The sequence below is a fragment of the Lithobates pipiens genome, unplaced genomic scaffold (genome assembly GCF_037356315.1).
Source record: "Lithobates pipiens isolate NorthernLeopardFrog02 unplaced genomic scaffold, aLitPip1_a1.2 Scaffold_18, whole genome shotgun sequence".
In the NCBI taxonomy this organism is placed as follows: domain Eukaryota; kingdom Metazoa; phylum Chordata; class Amphibia; order Anura; family Ranidae; genus Lithobates; species Lithobates pipiens.
The window spans coordinates 549,644,394-549,664,532 of record NW_027507758.1 but is presented as its reverse complement, the minus strand read 5'-3'; the positions used below and the strand labels follow the sequence as shown (position 1 = coordinate 549,664,532).

Below are 20,139 nucleotides of genomic sequence, written 5' to 3'. Positions count from 1 at the left end.
AATTGGGCCTTAGGCACTGGTGCTGGTGCCACGACACTGCAACCTCTCCCATATACTCTAGTTTTATTGCAGGAATTAGCCCTGCTGCAAAGCATTGCATCAAAAACTGTAATTAAACGCCCCTGTTAAACAGGGGCAGAAAAATTGGCTCTTAGGCACTGGTGCTGGTGCCACGACACTGCAACCTCTCCCATATACTCTAGTTGTATTGCAGGAATTAGCCCTGCTGCAAAGCATTGCATCAAAAATTGTAATTAAACGCCCCTGTTAAACAGGGGCAGAAAAATTGGGCTTTAGGCACTGGTGCTGGTGCCACCACACTGCAACCTCTCCCATATACTCTAGTTTTATTGCAGGAATTAGCCCTGCTGCAAAGCATTGCATCACAAATTGTAATTAAACGCCCCTGTTAAACAGGGGCAGAAAAATTGGTCCTTAGGCACTGGTGCTGGTGCCACCACACTGCAACCTCTCCCATATACTCTAGTTTTATTGCAGGAATTAGCCCTGCTGCAAAGCATTGCATCAAAAATTGTAATTAAACGCCCCTGTTAAACAGGGGCAGAAAAATTGGACTGATGGCATCACCCAGAGCCAGAAATGTTCTTCCAACATATCAGCGGAGGAGGAAGAGGATAGACAATCAACATAACAGGACAGTCACTCAGCATCAGCATAGGCAGTCTTGAAGGGAGGCTTGGTAGCTGTGGGTGATCCAAGACTGATTCATCTTGATGAAGGTCAGTCGATCAACTGATTCGGTGGACAGGCGCACCCTGTGATCGGTAACAAAGCCACCAGCAGCACTGAAGGTGCGTTCAGAAAGAACGCTGGATGCAGGACAGGCCAGTAGCTCAATTGCATACTGTGCAAGCTCTGGCCTGTGATCCATCCTCAAGACCCAGTAAGCCAGAGGATTTTCGGTGGGAAAGGTGTACAAGTCTGACCTTGCCCCTAGGTATTCCTGCACCATGTAAATCAGATGCAAGCGATGGTTGCTGGAACCGATCATACCTTGGGGCTGCGGACTAAAAAATTGTCTGAAAGCATCAGTCAGACGGCCACCTTTTCCACCGCTCCTTCTGACCGATGCCTCAGCAACACGTTGTCCAGGACCAGGAGTTTGTTACCTCCCAGTCTCTGGGAACGCGTTGCACAGACCTTTCTGCAAGGCCTCCTGGAGATGTCTCATCCTCTGCTCCCTCTGCGATGGCAAGATAAGGTCGGCAACCTTACCCTTGTACCGTGGATCAAGGAGAGTGGCCAGCCAGTAATGGTCCCTCTCCTTGATCCGAAGAATACGAGGATTCTTCCGCAGGCTTTGCAGGATCAGGGAGGCCATGCAGCGTAGGTTAGCTGAGGCATTCGGTCCGGAATCCTCTGGGTCACTAAGGACAACATGATCCGCAGCTACCTCCTCCCAGCCACGTACAAGTCCACGTGTTTCTTGGGACTGTAAATCATCCCTACAAGACTGCTGCTGCTGCTGCTGATGCTGAGTGCCAGCCTCCACCTCCATGCTGACACAATCATCCTCCTCCTCCTCATCCTCTTCCTGTGTGATGGGTGGCACAGCAGGAACACTGTCTGGATAAAGGGGGCCTTGAGAGGCAAGGAAGTCCTCCTCTTCCTGCCTCTGTTCTGCCTCAAGTGCCCTGTCCATTATTCCATGCAGCGTATGCTCCAAGAGGTGGACAAGAGGTACAGTGTCACTGATGCATGCACTGTCACTGCTCACCATCCTTGTGGCCTCCTCAAACGGTGACAGGACAGTGCATGCATCCCTAATCATGCCCCACTGGTGTGGTGAGAAAAAACCGAGCTCCCCTGACCCTGTCCTGGTGCCGTAGTCGCACAGGTACTCATTGATGGCCCTCTGCTGCGTGTGCAGCCGCTGCAGCATGGCTAACGTTGAGTTCCACCTGGTGGGCATGTCACATATAAGGCGGTTCTTGGGCAGGTTCAACTCCTTTTGGAGCTCAGCCAGCCGAGGACAGGCATTAAATGATCGGTGGAAATGCACACAGACTTTCCTGGCCTGCTTCAGGACATCCTGTAAGCCGGGGTACCTGCCCAAGAACCGCTGCACCACCAGGTTAAGGACGTGAGCTACACAGGGCACATGGGTCAGTTGTCCCTGTCGGAGGGCAGAGAGGAGGTTGGTGCCATTGTCACAAACCACCATTCCTGGCTTAAGCTGGCGTGGCGTCAACCACCTCTCAGCCTGCCCCTGCAGAGCTGACAAAACATCCGCCCCAGTGTGGCTCCTGTCCCCCAAACAAACCAGCGCAAGCACGGCATCGTTTTGCCTGCGTACTTGCGTAGCCCCTGGAACGCCTACGGAGCACCGCTGGTTCTGAGGACAGAGCACTGAAAGAGGCCATGGAGGAAGAAGAAGAGGAGGGGGTGGAGGAGAGAGGTGTGTCACAACCAATAGTAGCATTTTGGAGGCATGGTGGCGGAACAACCTCCAACACTATTGCACCTTGTCCTGCATCCTTCCCAGCTGCCAGAAGAGTGACCCAATGGGCCGTGAAAGACAGGTAACGTCCCTGTCCATGCCTGCTGGACCATGAGTCAGCGGTAATATGCACCTTACCGCTGACCGCCCTGTCCAGCGAGGCAAGGACATTGCCTTCCACATGCCGGTAGAGAGCCGGAATCGCCTTCCGTGAGAAAAAGTGGCGTTTGGGGACCTGCCACTGAGGAACCGCACATTGTACAAACTCACGGAAGGGGGCCGAGTCTACCAACTGAAAAGGCAGCAGTTGAAGTGCTAGCAATTTAGCCAAGCTAGCATTCAACCGCTGGGCATGTGGATGGCTGGGAGTGAACTTCTTTCGCCAGTCCAGCAGCTGGGGCATTTGCCTGCTATAATCGGACGTGGGTGTACTGCTAGCAGAGTGCCCGGAAGCACTTGGCTGTGACACACCTAATTCTACACCTTCATTCCTCTCAGAGCAGGTTTCAGAGAGGACTGAAGGTCTAGTGGGGTTGGAGATGCAAGGTGATGAGGTCCGCTTTGTTCTTTGGTGTGGGTCTTTGAGGTACGCTTGCCAACGAGCTGCATGGCAGGTCAACATATGTCTGGTCAAGCATGTGGTGCCCAAGCGGCTGATGTTTTGGCCACGTGAGATACGCTTGAGACATATGTTGCAAATAGCAGCGGTGCGATCTGATGCACTCGTCTCAAAAAAGGCCCACACCAAAGAACTTTTAAAATAACGCGCAGAGGCAACGCCCTGCACAGGCGGAGCTCTGCGGTGTGATTCAGTCGGTGTGCTGCCCCTAAGCTGGCCCCCGGAGGGCATCCTGCCTCGTTGGACATGTGCCTCCTCCTCCTCCTCCTCTCTCCTACCAGGCACCCACGTGGAGTCAGTGCCCTCATCATCCCCTCCCTCTTCATCGCTGTAGCAAACCTGGCAGTATGCTGCAGCTTGTGGAACATGACTACCAGATTGCTGTCCTTCTTGAGCACCCCCTCTCTCTGCGCTGACACTACTGCCTTCCTCTAGCTGAGTGTCATCATCAGAGCCTACAAAACACTGGGCATCCTCCTGGAGCATGTACCCAACACTGTGCTCAAAGAGTTCAGGAGACTCCTCAGGAGGACGTGGTGGGTCTAGGGAAGGAGTCACTGATGATGACATTGAGAGGAGGGAAGACGATGCGTTGGCAGTTGCTTTGCCAGTACCTTGAGACTGGGTGAGAGAGGATGAGGAGGATGAAGAGGGCTTGGTCATCCACTCTACCAAGTCGTTGGCATGTTGCGGTTCAACATGTCCAGCTGCCGAAAAGAAGGACAAGCGTGTCCCATGGCCACGTGCTGATGACAATGCACCGCGTCCACGACCAGCACTGTTGTCTCTAGACACAGAGCCTGCTTGCCCTCTTTTATCGGCTCGCGCCTGTCTGCCTCTCCTTGCTGGCCTTCCAGACATGGTAATGGCCTGAAGGGAGTTGGGTAAAACAGCAGTTGGGTAGTGTATATTGTGCTGGAGGCACACAACACCCACTAACTCCTGCAGATGCCTTTATTATAGAACACCAGAGATAAAGGGGTATACTGTAATTAAGTCACACAACACCCACTAAGCCCTGCAGATGGCTCTATTAGAGAACAGCAATAAAGGGTAGATACAGGTGTATATTGTGCTGGAGGCACAAAAAACCCACTAACTCCTGCAGATGCCTTTATTATAGAACACCAGAGATAAAGGGGTATATACAGATGTATACTGTGCTGTGCTGGAGGCACACACAACTTCCAATAACTCCTGCAAATGGCAAGTGGGCTCAAATAGAGAAGAGCTATGTAGGTGGATATAGCGGTGTATACTGGGTACAGAGCACGCAGACAGCACGCACAAGCTCCTAACACTACTGACTGCAAGCTCTATTATAAAAGATAGATCACTAGCTATATAGGTGAGGTGAATATAGCGGTGTACACTGCGGTCAGGGCAAGCAGACAACAACCACTACAGAAGAGCAAGATCGAAAATCGGCCGATAACGATCGGTGTGTACTGTGTTGAAGGTACACAGAACACCCACTAAATGCTTCAGACGCCAACACACTACACTAGGCCGCCGCGCTGGCGGCCTTATATAGTGTGGGGCGTGTACTACACAGCCTGAGCTATGATTGGCCACAGGCATCCTGCCTGTGGCCAATCATGGCTCTCCTCGCTGCTGGCGCTGTGATTGGCCAAGCATGCAGGGTCACAGTGCATGCTTGGCCAATCATGAGCCAGCAATGCACTGCGATGATGCAGTGCATTGTGGGCCGTGAGCGCCACACGAATTTGGCGCGAACGGCCCATAACGTTCGGAATTCGCCGAACGGGCGAACAGCCGATGTTCGAGTCGAACGTATGTTCGACTCGAACACGAAGCTCATCCCTAATTGTAAATTCATATTAGCAAAGATTAAAATCCGCATATACAGGGTATAGGCTCGGCTGCTTGCCTCCTCAACACCTAACGGGTAACAAAGATATCAGAAGTGATGTCACTGGCCCCACCCGAGATTTTGCATCACTTGTCACATGACGTCTTCAGGGATATATACAAAAAAAGTTGTTTTCTGACCATCCTAGGTCAAATTTTAAGAAGAGCAGCCAATTCACTCATATTAGTAGCTGGTGGTGGCTATTTGCTCATACTTTAAAGGATCACTCTGGTAAGGCTATTAGCAGAGGGGATTCTTTGGTGGAAGGAGTATCTGCATGTATTTGTTGGAATATCACAATAACTCTTCTTTGGACATTTATATAATTTTAAGCTTGCTTTTTTTGTTTGGTGTCTGACACCATGCACTGGGTGGGCATAATTTATGTATTTTTTTAATGTAAAGTGAGTTTTATACTCATCCTATAATTTTTTTGATATGATATGTTATTACTAGGTGTATGCACATATCACATACGATTTTGAATCGTATTCATATATATTTGCTACAAATTTATATTGCCAAGCAGAGAGACTTGGGAAAGTGTTATGTTCTAATTTTTACAGAGAGTTGGCTTCACAGTGGTATACTTAACAAGGTGTTACTCATGCAGGGGAGGCATTTGTTCAGATCCAACGGGACGCTGGCATCTCATAAATGGGGGGCTGTGTGTTTATGTACATTGGGCGTTTTGTCAGAATGCCATTAAGTGGTTAGTTCACAAAAAAATACTGCCTATGCAGATAAGGGGAGCCTGTAGATAAAATAAACTTTTCAGCTTTGACCAAAGTTGAATAATGCCCTTGCTAAAGCTGTAGGTCATTTACATAACTTATGAAACCTGACTGGAATACTCCTAGGATGTTGCTAAGAGATGCCTAGCTGTTAATGCTCATCTTCACCATCACAGGAGTGAGCACTCAAACACTGAGCTCAGAGCTACTACACCAGGCGAGAGAGAGTATGTGAGGGGGTTTAAATCAGAGAAAGAGCTCACTCCTGTGGTAGTGAATGTGAAAAGCAACAGCTAGGCGTCCCCTAGCAACTTCCTTAGCAAAGTTCTAGGAGTTTTCTTGTCAGACTTTATGAGGTACATGAATTGACTTGTCATGGTTATGCAGTAATCTTCCTCTGCTTACCTCTCCTCATGTGTTCAGACTAAAGCTGGCCATACACCATACAATTTTCTTATTCAATTTCCTTTAGATTTACCTTGAACTGTGTAGTACAAGGGCCTGCCTGATTGCACACAAACTGAAAGTGTTTAGATTTGACCTCATATTATATGGTTTTGGTAAATCTAAAGGAAATCTATAGAAGAAAATTGTATAATGTATGGCCAGCCTAAGAGGCCAGCCACTTCCACCTGGTGGTTTTTATAACCTCTCCTCTAAGCGTGGCTCCACCCCAGGCCCTATCAGGGAACCCTATATTAACCTGTGCACTGCAAGCCAGGGTTGCTGATCAACCATTGTGTATTCATTGTGTGTTTGGCTTTGTGGGTCCTGCTTGCCGTGTGCTCTTCGTTTGTCTCTGTTACCGACCTTGGCGTGTTCTCAACAATTCCTGTCTGCTTGTGACCTTGACCTTTTGGCATGTCCCTGACCATCCCTGTCTGCCTGTGACCCTGAACCTTTGGCGTGTACTGTCGTTCCTGTCTGCTAGTTGCCCTGACCTCTGCCTTATCCCCTTACTATTCTTGTTGTTTCAGCTTGCTGCTTCCTTCTCCTGTAGTCTACTGTGAGTGTGAGCTGTGAGACCCTGGGGGCCGCGACCTGGAGCCAGACTGCAGCGAAGTCCATCCTCACCACTGGAGGCTCTGGTGAACACCTGCTGGCTCTTAGACTCAGCACCCTGGGGAATCTATGCTCTAGCTCCTACCGGGATCTGTGTTAGTGATCCAGTAGACCTGTGTCCTGAATCTCCCTGGGTACAATCTGCAGCAGTCAGTCCTAATGTCCACTACCTAGCGGTGCACTTCCAACTCCTACGGAGTGCATCTGTCACCTGGTCTCAGGTGACCTGACAGTTTGATCAGCCATGGACCCAGCTGATGTGCCGCTACCCGCAGATGATCCTTTGCAGGGCTTAGTTCGCAGACTTGAGACCCAAGAATCGCATCAGACCCAGATGATGCAATTCCTTCAGGATTTGGCATCCCGTTTTGCACAGGTTCAGGCCTCATTAGGACCCCCAGTTTAACAACCTCAACCGCTATCTGCTGCTGCACCTATCGCATTAGTCGCAGCCACACATTCATTACAACCTCCAGCTCCGGCCCGTTCCTCTGGGGACTCCAAGGCTTGCAGGGGGTTCCTTAGCCAGTGCACAATTCATTTTGAACTTCAGCCCCAAAACTTCCTGTCCGATCGGGCGAAAGTAGCATATATCATATCCCTCCTGTCCAGCGAGGCGCTAGCTTGGGCTGCCCCTCTGTGGGAACTGAATTATCCAGTGGTTTCTAGCCTGTCTGATTTCTTGAAACTTTTTTGGAATATCTTCGAGGAACCGAGTCGTGTCTCCTCAGCGGCTAGCACTCTTTTACGTCTCCGTCAAGAGTCTACGTCTGTGGGACAGTATGCTCTTCAGTTCCGTATCCTCACAGCTGAATTGAGCTGGAATAATGAGGCCCTAGTTGCAACCTTTTTACATGGCCTCTCTGATAGAGTGAAGGATGAATTAGCAGGAAGATCCCTTCCTGCTGATCTGGACAGTGTCATCACCTTGTGTAACCAGATCGATATTCGCTTTCAGGAGAGGCCCCTGGAAAAAAGACGCCAGCACTCCCCGTTCTTTAGACAGCCTGAGCTCCCAATACCTTCTCTTCGATCCGAGGAGCACCCCCTGCCTACCGAGGAACCTATACAGTTGGGCTGGACTAAGTTATCTCCTGAAGAACGTGCTAAGCGCAGAACTCTGGGCCTATGCCTCTATTGTGGGGCCAAAGGTCATTTCCGTGACACTTGTTCTCTTCGTCCGGAAAAACGCTCAGGGCTAATACATCTGGAAGGTGGAGTATTAGACCCTGAAATATCACCTTCACCTTCTCGTCTTCTCCTTTCTGTGTTGCTTCATGTCGGTGCTTCCTCTCGTTCAGTCTCAGCACATCTGGATTCCGGAGCCGCTGGCAATTTCATGGATTGGGAAACTGCATCCTCCATGAGACTTACCCCATTGCCCCTTACAATGCCATTGGTGGTCTTGGCGATTGATGGCACTGTTCTCACAGGGGGCCCTATCCGCTTCCAGACCCTTCCTGTTAAGATTTTTAATAGGGACACTCCACAAGGAGTGGATATCCTTCCTTGTCTTACCTAAGGCTTCATCTCCCATCATATTAGATCTTCCTTGGTTACGGCTCCATTCTCCACACGTTGACTGGTCTGCTGGACAGATCCTGGCTTGGGGTTCCTCCTGTTCCTCTTCCTGCCTACTCAAGGGTACCCCAAAAGAGAAACTTCCTGTTGCCACCATCCCAGTATCTTCTGCTCTTCCCGCTGTATATATCGATCTCTGGGATGTGTCCTGCAATAGTCAGACTGGTGCACTCTCTGGGTCATGTGGTACTCTGGATGAGGGGCCCACCTGTGAACCTGAGTCGATCATTCACTCCAGTTTGCATGGCCATTTACCTTTGCCAGTCCCTAATCTCCCTTGGACGCACAGCCAGGCTAACTTGTCTGCAAGTTCCACAGTCGCTATGCCCTGTGATGCGATTGAGATGGTCGCTACACCTGACAATACTATTTAGTCGGCCTCTGCACCAGTTATACCAGTCCAGCCCATGCCCAATGAGCTTCCTACTTCTTGTTCAGGACCTTCTGTAACCTGGCCTCACCCTACTGCTACTATGTCCGTTCAAACCCGTTTAAGAGGCTCAATCCATCCTTTGGATAGACTGCCTACTTCGGCCAGATGGGGTTTTCAATCTGATCCACTGAACTCTGCTCAGTCTGGTGGTCCTGTGCTGGATGTCCAGCTCATCTTTAAGGGTCTGGGGGACCCTGCTCAGACTCTTGATGGTCTTATCATGCCCTTACCCATTCCTAAAAAGCCATTAGTCCTCAGTAAGTCCTCTCGTCCTCTCCCTACCCCGGTTCCGGTCTCTGAGGCTAATCTAAAATACGAGGTTAGTCAAGTTTTGGATTCCCGACTCCGTAAAGGCATTCTTCAGTACCTCGTACATTAGAAGGGGTTTGGCCCTGAGGAGAGGTCTTGGATCACTGCATCTGAGGTCTTTGCTCCTAGTCTGTTGAGGAGGTTCCATCTGGAGTTTCCCTTTAAGCCTGGACCCAGGCCGGGGAAGGGGGGGGCCTCGTAAGAGGGGGGGTACTGTCATGGTTATGCAGTAATCTTCCTCTGCTTACCTCTCCTCATGTGTTCAGACTTTGGGCCAAATTGGGCCCAAAGTGTCAATATTTTGTGTGGCCACCATTATTTTCCAGCACTGCTTTAACCCTCCTGGGCATGGATTTCACCAGAGCTTCATAGGTTGCCAGTGGAGTCCTCTTCAATGACGACATCACGGAGCTGGTGGATGTTAGAGACCTTGCGCTCCTCCACCTTCCGTTTGAGGATGCCCCACAGATCCTCAATAGGGTTTAGGTCTGGAGACATGCTTGGCTAGACAATCATCTTTACCCTCAGCTTCTTTAGCAAGGCAGTGGTCATCTTGGAGATGTGTTTGGGGTCGCTATCATGTTGGAATACTGCCCTGCGGCCCAGTCTCCGAAGGGAGGGGATCACGCTCTGCTTCACAGCACATGTTGGTATGCATAGTTCCCTCAATGAACTGTAGCTCCCCAGTGCCGACAGCACTCATGCAGTCCCAGACCATGACATTCCCACCACCATGCTTGACTGTAGGCAAGAAACACTTGTCTTTGTTCTCCTCACTTGGTTGCTGCCACACACGCTTGACACCATCTAAACCACATAGGTTTATCTTTGTCTCATCAGACCACAAGACATGATTCCAGTAATCCATGTCCTTAGTCTGCTTGTCTTCAGCAAACTGTTTGCAGGCTTTCTTGTGCATCATTATTAGAAGAGGCTTCCTTCTGGGACGACAGCCATGCAGACCGATTTGTTGTAGTGTTCGGCGTATGGTCTGAGTACTCACAGACGGACCCCCCCACCCCTTCAACCTCTGTAGCAATGCTGGCAGCACTCATACATCTATTTCCCAAAGACAACCTCTGGATATGACGCTAAGCACCTGCACTCAACTTCTTTGGTCGATCATGGCGAGGCCTGTTCTGAGTGGAACCTGTCCCGTTAAACCGCTGTATGATCTTGGCCACCATGCTGCAGCTCAGTTTCAGGATCTTGAAAAACATCTTATAGCCCATTCCATCTTTATGTAGAGCAACAATTCTTTTCTTTTTTTCAGATCCTCAGAGAGTTCTTTGCCATGAGGTGCCATGTTTAACTTCCAGTGACCAGTATGAGAGAGTGAGAGCGATAACACCAAATTTAACACACCTGCTCCCCATTCACACCTGAGACCTTGTAATACTAACGAGTCACATGACACCAGGGAGGAAAAATGGCTAATTGGGCTCAATTTAGACATTTTCACTTAGGAGTGTACTCACTTTTGTTGCTAGCGGTTCAGACATTAATGGCTGTGTGTTGAGTTATTTTGAGGGGACAGCAAATTTACACTGTTATACAAGCTGTACACTCACTACATTACATTGTAGAAAAGTGTCATTTGAGAGTCCATTCAAACAGGGGCAACACGACTTCCAGCGAGACTTTGGGAGGCAACTTGGACATGACTTGAGTATGAATCACAGCGCGACTTGAGGCAACTTACAAGGCAATTGAAGTTGCCTCCAGGACAGGGGACTTTGCCAGGGGCCAATCATATAATAATCAGCTCTGTGGGAGGGAAGGGTTTGCCTAGAAAACTATTTTTACTTCCTGGAAAGTTGCTTCAGTTAAGACAGGGGATCCGACTTGGAGGCAACTTCCATTGAAATCAATGGGTAAAAGTTGCCTAGAAGTCGGATTGAAGTCGTACAGGAACCTTTTCTGAAGTTGGAGCGACTTCAGTAGTGTACATTAACCACTTAAGGACCGCCTCACGCCGATATACGTCGGCAGAATGGCATGGCTGGGCACAATCTCGTACAGGAACATGATTCTTTAAGTGCCCAGCTGTGGGTCGGGAGCGCGCCGATCGCCTCTGGTGTCCCGCAATTGGGTCACAGAGCTGAAGAATGAGGAGAGGGCTGTGTAAACAACCCTCTCCCCGTGCTTCCCTGTGTGGCTGTTACCGATTGCCTCTTCCCTTTTATAGGGAAGGACGATCAGTAACGTCACATGCCAGGCCACGCACCCCCTACAATAAAAAAAAAGACATAACGTCATACCCAACACTACACTTCCCTCTAGTGGTTAACTCCTTCACTGCCAGTGTCATTTACACAGGAATCAATGCATTTAAATAGCACTGATTGCTGTATAAATGACAATGGTCCCATAAATGTCTCAAAAATGTCCGATGTGTCCGCCATAATGTTGCAGTCACAATAAAAATCGCTGATAGCCGCCATTACTAGTAAAAAAAAATATTAATAAAAATGCTATAAAACTATCCCCTATTTTGTAAACGCTATAACTTTTGCGCAAACCAATCAATAATCGCTAATTCCGATTTTTTTTTTTTTTACCAAAAATATGTAGAAGAATACGTATCGGCCTAAACTGAGAATTTTTTTTTTTATATATATATTTTGGGGATATTTATTATAGCAAAAAGTAAAAAATATTGAATTTTTTCAAAATTGTCGTTCTATTTTTGTTTATAGCGCAAAAAATAAAAACCGCAGAGGTGATCAAATACCACCAAAAGAAAGCTCTATTTGTGGGAAAAAAAGGACGCCAAATTTGTTTGGGAGCCATGTCGCACAATCACGCAATTGTCAGTTAAAGCGACGCAGTGCCGAATCGCAAAAAGGGGCCTGGTCCAAATTGCAAATTGGTCCGCGGCTTAAGTGGTTAAGACGGCTCCTATTCACTTACATTGATATTATCATGTTTCGCAACTTGAGGCAACTTGGGACAACTTCAAGTCGGATCCAAAGTTGCCCCTGTGTGAATGGACTCTCAGTGTTGTCACATGAAAATATATAATAAAATATTTACAAAAATGTGAGGGGTGTACTCACTTTTGTGAGATACTGTGTTATATATATATATATATATATATATATATATATATATATATATATATATATATATATATATATATATATATATATATATATATATATATATTATATATTTACTTATTATATTACAGACTATAAAATCCAGTACAAGATGGTTTGTTTAGGTTATTGTGGGCACTGCACATCCTACACTGCACTGCTTTATAAAATAAGTCCTTACATGATAATAAATATACAAGATACAATCACTCACCCTCTTGTTTGGTAGAAATGTTGCTTTAACACCACTCAACTTCCATAAAACCAGAAAAATAAAAAAAATTGCACCAAAACCCAAATGCAACAGAGAGACTCCGGGACACATTTCGAAACACTTGTGTCTAGATGCAGAGACAAATGGCTTTGCTAATAATAGGCTGATGACAGCAGCGTGGTCATGCAGTTAGAGTGACAATTATTAGGCTTTTATGTCTTTTATTATCTTGTCAAGTAAACAAACATAAGAGCATTTGTAAACCACATAACTTGTGACTAAAAAGTATTTATACCATGATAAAAAAATCAAAAAAAATCAATGAAAGTTTCTTTTGTCAACAAAAATTCTTGTGCAACCAGTGTGGCGTTACAAACCAGGTACATTGGTTCTGTGTGAATGAGGTAAAGGACAACAAAAAAACAGAAAATCGTACCATACTTACCGTAATTTTCTTTTCCTGGTGCCTATCCATGGCAGCATACCTATGACAAGCTCCGCCTTGGCTCCTCCCTCAGGACTAGTGAATATTATAAAAGAAAAGGTTAGTACAACCCCCGCATTCTCGTTACTATAGAATACCGAGGGTGGGATTGTATGCTGCCATGGATAGGCACCAGGAAAAGAAAATTACGGTAAGTATGGTACAATTTTCTGTTTTCCTGGTGCATCCATGGCAGCATACCTATGACAAATAACTAGCTGAGACGGGTGGGATAATGCTTAGAGGTTTATTTTAAAGAAATTATTATTTAGAAGAAGCGAAGGCTGAAGTGACTGCCTGTCTGCCAAACTCCACCGAAGAGAGAGCTCCTGGGTCCACCCTGTAATGTTTCAGGAATGTATGTTGAGATGACCAGGTCGCTGCCCGACAAATAGTTTCGATCGACACATTTGCTCTTGCCGCCCAAGAAGCAGACACCGCTCTGGTGGAGTGCGCCCTGACCGCCGAAGGGGTCTCTAGTCCCTTCATCCTGTACACCTTGTGGATGAGTTTAACGATCCATGAGGCGATCGTTCTGGCTGATGCCTCTTTTCCCTTGTTTTTTCCCCAGGGAATTATGAACAGTCTGACGGAGGCCCGGAATGAAGCTGTGGCTTGCAGATAGCGTTTCAGAGTGGAGGTGATGTCTAGTTCATGAAGAGGGCCAGAGTCCTGTTCAGAAAAAGTTGGGAGTGCCCAAGGTTCTGACATGCTTAAGGATGATGCTACCTTAGGAATGAACCCTCGTACTTTTCTGAGTTCCACTCTGTCTGGGTAAAATGTAACGTGATCATGATCTGCTCCCAAAGCTTGGAGCTCTGAAACCCGTCTGCCAGAGGTTATGGCTATCAGGAAGGCTAACTTTAAGGTTAGATTCCAGAGCGATGCCGAGTTCGAAGGGGCAAAGGGCGGATTGGCTAAGGACTCCAGGATGACCGGTTGGTGGTCGGATCCTCCTGACGGCCTTAAAGAACTGGATTAACAATGGATCCTCTGCCCATCTTTTACTGGTTGCTACCGAGATCGCTGATACCTGCACCTTCAATGTACCTAACGCAAGACCTAGGTCCAGGCCTGTCTGCAAGAACTCAAGAATTTGAGATGATGAAGGGGAACCTGGATCACAGTTTCTGTCAAGCATGAAGGCTCTGAACTTGTTCCATACTTTATCGTATATGTTGTTCGTGGATGGTTTTCTTGCTTTGAGCAGGGTTGCGATCACTTTGTCGGAGCACCCCAGGGATTGGAACCTTTTCCTTTCAGTTGCCAGATGTGAAGGTCCAGCCTGCGGGGATCTGGGTGGGTGTGACATCCTTGCGACAGGAGGAGGGGTACTATTGGAACCTTGACTGGAGGTCTGGTGCTCAGATCCATTGCCATAGGGAACCAAGGCCTTCTTGGCCAGTATGGTAGAATCGCTATCACCGTTGATGTCTCCCTCACAAGTCTTTACAGGAACCTCGGTATGAGGGGCCGCGGAGGAAAAGCGTAGGCCCGATTGCATGCCCAAGGGGCTGAGAGGGCATCTGTTGCCTCCGCCTGGGGGTGCGGAAACCTCGAGATAAACCTTGGAAGTTTGGTGTTGGATGCCGTCGCAAAGAGGTCTAGCTCGAGGGGGCCCCACTGGATCACTATCCAGTTGAAGATTTCCGGGTGCAAGGACCACTCGTTGGTATCTGCGAACCTGCGGGAAAGGCTGTCTGCCCTCGAGTTGAGATGACAGGGCAGATAGACTGCCCTCAGGTCCTTCAGATTCCTTTCCGCCCAGAGGAATATGGGCTCCACCTCGTTCAGGAGGGATCTGCTGCGTGTTCCCCCTTGTCGGTGCACATAGAATACTGCGGCCCTGTTGTCCATCCTGAGGAGAACTGGTTTGCACGAAATCTCGAACTCCAGGGCTAGCAGTGCAAGGTAGGCTGCTCTGAGCTCCAGGACATTCGACACCATGCCGGCTGTATTGAAGGACCATCTTCCTTGTACTGAGGTCTGGTTGGAATGTGCTCCCCAACCAGCTGCGCTGGCATCTGTAGTAATTATGATCCAGTCGACATGCCCTAGCGGGCGAGATTTCAGAAGCGTCTGTCTCTTCATCCACCAATGTAGACTCCTGAGCATCAGGGTCGTCAGGTGTATGGGTTGGGAGAGATGTCGTCTGTTCCATAATCTTAGGAACTCCAGCTGAAAATGTCTCAAATGCCAGTGGGCCCAAGGGACCATAGGAATACATGACGACATCCGACCTATCAGGCTCAAACAATTTGAGGCTGTCAGGTAGGATCTCGTGCTGACTTTCTTCATTTGCTGGATAATGGAAGATACCTTCTGCGGTGGGAGAGACACCGTTCCGTTCATTGTGTTGAACAGCGCTCCCAAATAGACCATCTCTTGAGTCGGAGAGAGGAGACTTTTCTCGTGGTTTATCTTCCATCCAAATTCCGTTAGCGTTGTCAAAAGGATGTTCCTGTGTTCCACTAACTGGGCTGGGTCCCTGGCCAGGAGTAGAAGGTCGTCCAGGTAGTGATACACCCGAAGCCCCAATTCTCTTAGAGGTGCTATGATAGCAATCAGGGTCTTTGTAAAGACTCTTGGTGACGTGCAGAAGCCAAATGGAAGGCTCTGAAATTGGAGATGTACGTGCCCCACCATGAATCTCAAGTATTTCTGGAACGTAGGTAGTATAGGTATATGTAGGTAAGCGTCCTGCAGATCTATTGACAACATCCAATCCCCTGGTTGGACTACACGAATAAAAGAGAATATTCCTGCGCCTAATCAAAGAGTAATCTAATTGTTGCACCGCTGCACACACTGAAATGGGGTACTTGAACCCCAATTGGAGAAGACAAAAGGTAAAAAGGTAGTGGTGCGCGGTACTATGGTGAAGAATCTAGTTAAAACAGGTTTAATATATTCCATAGGTACTCAAAAGATTAGAAGATAAATGTAATATCGTCTCCACTACAAGTAATAAATGGAGCGTAGAAAAAGAAAAAGACAATATATGTATATAAAAAAAATATATATATGTATATATAGTGAGGGACCCTCACTCCTATGCGTAGTAGTATTTTGAGTGGTAGACAAATGGATAAGAAAAACAATTAATGATAAATAAGACTGGTGGTCCCAATGCGATTTTTTAGGTAGCAGAGTTGCATAAAGTGGCAGTGCTGAGTATAAAGAAGGTCCGTGAAAATAACTACTACTGTATTTGTTTCAGTGACTAAAGTACTATACATAAAATAGTGGACGAAATAAAAAATATATAAAGTGAATCACCATGCGATTTGTTAAAAATGACGAAAAACGCATACAAAGTGCTAGTGCTGAACACTAAATAGATCTGAAAAGAAAATCTGCTAAGTCAAAGTATATGTGTAACAGTGTACAAAAGTAATCATTAGCTAGATAAGGCAAAAGATGTAAGTAATGCTTGCCTTGTGACTAAAGAAATCGCATATGGTGTTAAAGCCAAGGGAGGGTTAAGCAAAGTGACTCTGTGCGGGTGTCTTTATACCATAGACTTAAATAATCGGTGCAGTGCACTAAATTGAATCATACAATCAAAGAAAATAAATCAAATTGTTAAATCAAAACAAAAACGCATAAACGAACCAAGTGTTGGTGAGAGGGAAACAACCCTCTGGGAATAATCCAAAACAGAAGGAAAAAGGTGCAGTGTTTGAAGCTATAAAAAATATAAAAAAACAACAATGGAACAGTAATCCTAGTTAAAATTGTCCATTCAGCTGGTGCAACAACAAGTGGCGATTAGCCCAAAATCGCATGTAACAAGACAGTCGCCTGCAATGCTGGTGCTTAAAATATATGTGCACTATAAGGTAGAGATTTAAACAGTGATAATGGTGATGGTGGATATCTCCCATGTGGTCCTGTGTAATCAGAATATGGGTGTCCCCTTACCTTACAGCTGTAAGGTAACAGCATATGGTATATGTATCCTCAGGGTTCCTGGTGGTCCTTATCCCTCGAGGTCCTATTCACGTGTCCCCGGGTCCTGGCGTCTCCTGCCTACTGTGCCGTATTGGGCTCTGTAAGTGGTCCCTCAGCGGTACTTCAGCGTGGGGGGGGGGATTGGTGGTATACCTCGGCGGTTTTATGCAAGGGGTTAAACAGATAAGGAGGAAGGGAGCCCCATAGTATAGTATTTTTCAACAGTATTGAAATTTATTTATAAAAACAGCTTTGGTACTCACAAACAGACAGAGTTTTTGTATGGTGTATAAACGAGCCTCGAGCTCGATTGCGTCACTTCCGGTAGCGTCCCGACTAGTGTTCGTCACGGTCACGTGACTTCATCAGGAATGATTCCCCTGATGAAGTCACGTGACCGTGACGAACACTAGTCTGCTACCTAAAAAATCGCATTGGGACCACCAGTCTTATTTATCATTAATTGTTTTTCTTATCCATTTGTCTACCACTCAAAATACTACTACGCATAGGAGTGAGGGTCCCTCACTATATATACATATATATATATATATATATTTTATATTTTTTATATACATATATATTGTCTTTTCTTTTTCTACGCTCCATTTATTACTTGTAGTGGAGACGATATTACATTTATCTTCTAATCTTTTGAGTACCTATTGAATATATTAAACCTGTTTTAACTAGATTCTTCACCATAGTACCGCGCACCACTACCTTTTTACCTTTTGGACTACACGAATAATCGTCTGTAGAGACTCCATCTTGAATTTTTCCAGAAAGATATAGCGATTTAGCCTTTTTAGGTCTATCACGGGTCTCCACCCTCCGTTTCTCTTGGGGACTAGAAACAGGGTGGAATAAAAACCCGAAAATCTTTCGGATGGAGGTACTGGAACTACTGCTCGTTGCTCCTGTAGGGAAAGAAGAAAATGCTTTAGTGCTTCCGCTTTTTGAGGGGATCTTGATACCCTTGTCGGGGAAAAAAAGTCCTTGGGAGGTCTGTCTAGGAAAGACCAGAAATGACCGTGTTTGACTGTGGCAACTACCCAAGGATCCCTGCATTTTTGTTCCCAGATCCTTGAGAACTGCTTTAACCTGGCCCCTACAGGGATCACTTGGGCTGGCCTGGCGTCAAAAGGATTTTGTTGGATCCTGTGGGGTGGGTACTGGCCTCTGTCTCCGGGACTTGAGAAACGTAGACTGTGTACTTTTCCAATTGTGTCTGAAGCCTTTCCCTTGTCTGGACTGTCGGTAGTCCCCATTTTTGGAGTACTGGAACCTTGGTGCAGATGATCTAAAACGCCTGGATCGCCTGTCTTGGGGAAGTAGGCCTGACTTTCCGCCAGTGACCCGAGAGATGGCCTTGTCAAGTTTCTCCCCAAACAAGGCTTTACCATCAAAAGGTATCTTGCACCAGTTTTGCTTTGAGGCAACGTCCGCTGCCCACGGTTTTAGCCACAGTGCCCTCTTGGCCATTACTGAGTGAAGCATTGCTCTTGCGGCGCAACGAATTGAGTCGATGGCGGCCTCCCCAATGAAGTCTGCTGAGAGCTTCAGCTCATCCAACGCCTTGATTATATCTTCCTTAGGGATGTCCTGTTGGATTGCCGACTCTATATTATCCGTCCAAACGCGTAATGCGTTGGATACTGATGTCAGGGCTATCACAGGTTTACAGGCATTGCCTGCCATCTGATAGGCCTTCTTAAGGTCAAGGTCCATCCTCCTGTCCAGAGGGTCCTTGAAGGAAGTTGAATCTTCCATGGGCAAAGTGACATTCTTGGCCAGCCTTACTACTGCGGCATCGACCACTGGAGGGCCATCCAGCATTGCGGAATCCGCTTCAGAGAGAGGGTATAATTTTCCCAGGCGGTTGGTGGAGAGTCTTTTTTCTGTCCTCCCCCATTCTTCCTCGATCACTTCCTTGATTTCCTCCATAAGAGGGAAGAAGGAGATCTGGCGCTTAAGAAAGGGGAAGTATGATTTGGACTTCCTGACCTCCATGTTGGACTCCTCCCAACCGATCGCTTGTTTGACGGCTTGCACATAAGGCTGGACCAAGGCAAAGGCAAAACCAGAGGCATCTGGGTCATCTGAAGAATCCTCTGAAATGGCCATTTCGTCCTGATGCTTAGAGGAGGAGGCAGGGAACGGACGAAAACTTCCACTCGTTTACGGCCCGGGCATGGAGGCCTCAGCCACCTGCTCCTGAGAAGGGGATGCCGGTTGTTGCATCGGCATTGTGGCGACCAATTCCGCAAGGGTGTCCTTTACTGCCTTTTTAAGGAGATCTGCCACTTGTAGGCCCTCAGACTCTGTCTGCTGCATAGTCTCTAAGGCAATCTCGACAAATTAGTTTGTCCGGAAGCGGGGTGCCTCCGCAGGCCTGACATCTAGTAGGTCTAGGTCTCGGGGAACGTGAGTGACGGCGCCTCTTGGCCGAAGCTTTTCTGCCACTTCTGTAAGTCCCATGTCTGGGCGACCTGTCTCTACTGTGACAGGAGTCATCATCATCATCATCATCTTCGTATCGCCTTGAGGTCTTCTTAGACGTCTTCTGGCGTACAGGACTGAAATACAAAAGTACTGTCCTTAGTGCACTCTTTTTTTTTTTTTAAACTTACCTGGGCGTAGGTCCTTACCTTGGGAGTAGAGTAGGATCTTGAGCGGGCGGCGAAAGGCTCATATTAGGCGGCTTAGCAGAGGTAACGGCTAGGAAAGAGTCAGAGGAGAGGCGTCAACTGGTCATGCACTAATTCACGAGGAAAAGAAGAGAATTTGCCTACAGAAGTAACGATTCCCCCCCCCCCCTTACTACTGTGTGCTGTTTTTTTTTTTTTTTTACACGTCCATTTTTTTTATTTTTTTTTGGGAAATTCCAATGACAAAATAAAATTTATTATTATTATTATTATTTTTTAAATAACTTAATAAATTAATAAATCATCAATTAAAAAATTATTCCTCCACATTATTTAGAGCAATATATATATAACCATATGCTCACAAATATATAAGACAAAATGCATCTACAAGCATTAAGGCATGCCTTACCTTTTAACAGAGGTGGGAATAGCCTGGAACTCTAGAGTGTAGTTCTCTTGTCAGCCACAGGCATTTCACTTATGCTGCCAGAGGAATAAATAGGAGGAGGGGGAGTGGAGGGACGCCTGTGCTCCACCCCTGCCGCTCTGAGGGCAAAGTGGACATTTTGCCCTCAGTAAAAATGGCCGCCGAAGCCTCCGAAGCTACCGCGCATGCGCCGAGCGTCGAGACGAACCGTCGAAATATATGACCCGCCGGCG

The 20,139-nt window shown here is 47.2% G+C and overlaps 1 protein-coding gene across 2 annotated transcripts in view; it reads right to left on the bottom strand.

Annotated features, from left to right (window-relative positions):
• The window catches only part of LOC143988934 (cytosolic phospholipase A2 gamma-like), an 84,161-nt gene extending 71,279 nt beyond the window's left edge, over positions 1-12,882 (bottom strand). The window contains exon 1 of one of the 2 annotated variants that reach the window (XM_077488871.1): positions 12,388-12,882. In XM_077488871.1, coding sequence (XP_077344997.1) covers positions 12,388-12,498 — 111 coding nt within the window. In that variant the 5' untranslated portion in view covers positions 12,499-12,882. The remainder of the gene's footprint in view (positions 1-12,387) is intronic. The other variant, XM_077488872.1, reaches the window with a different exon arrangement.
• Positions 12,883-20,139: the final 7,257 nt, after the last annotated feature.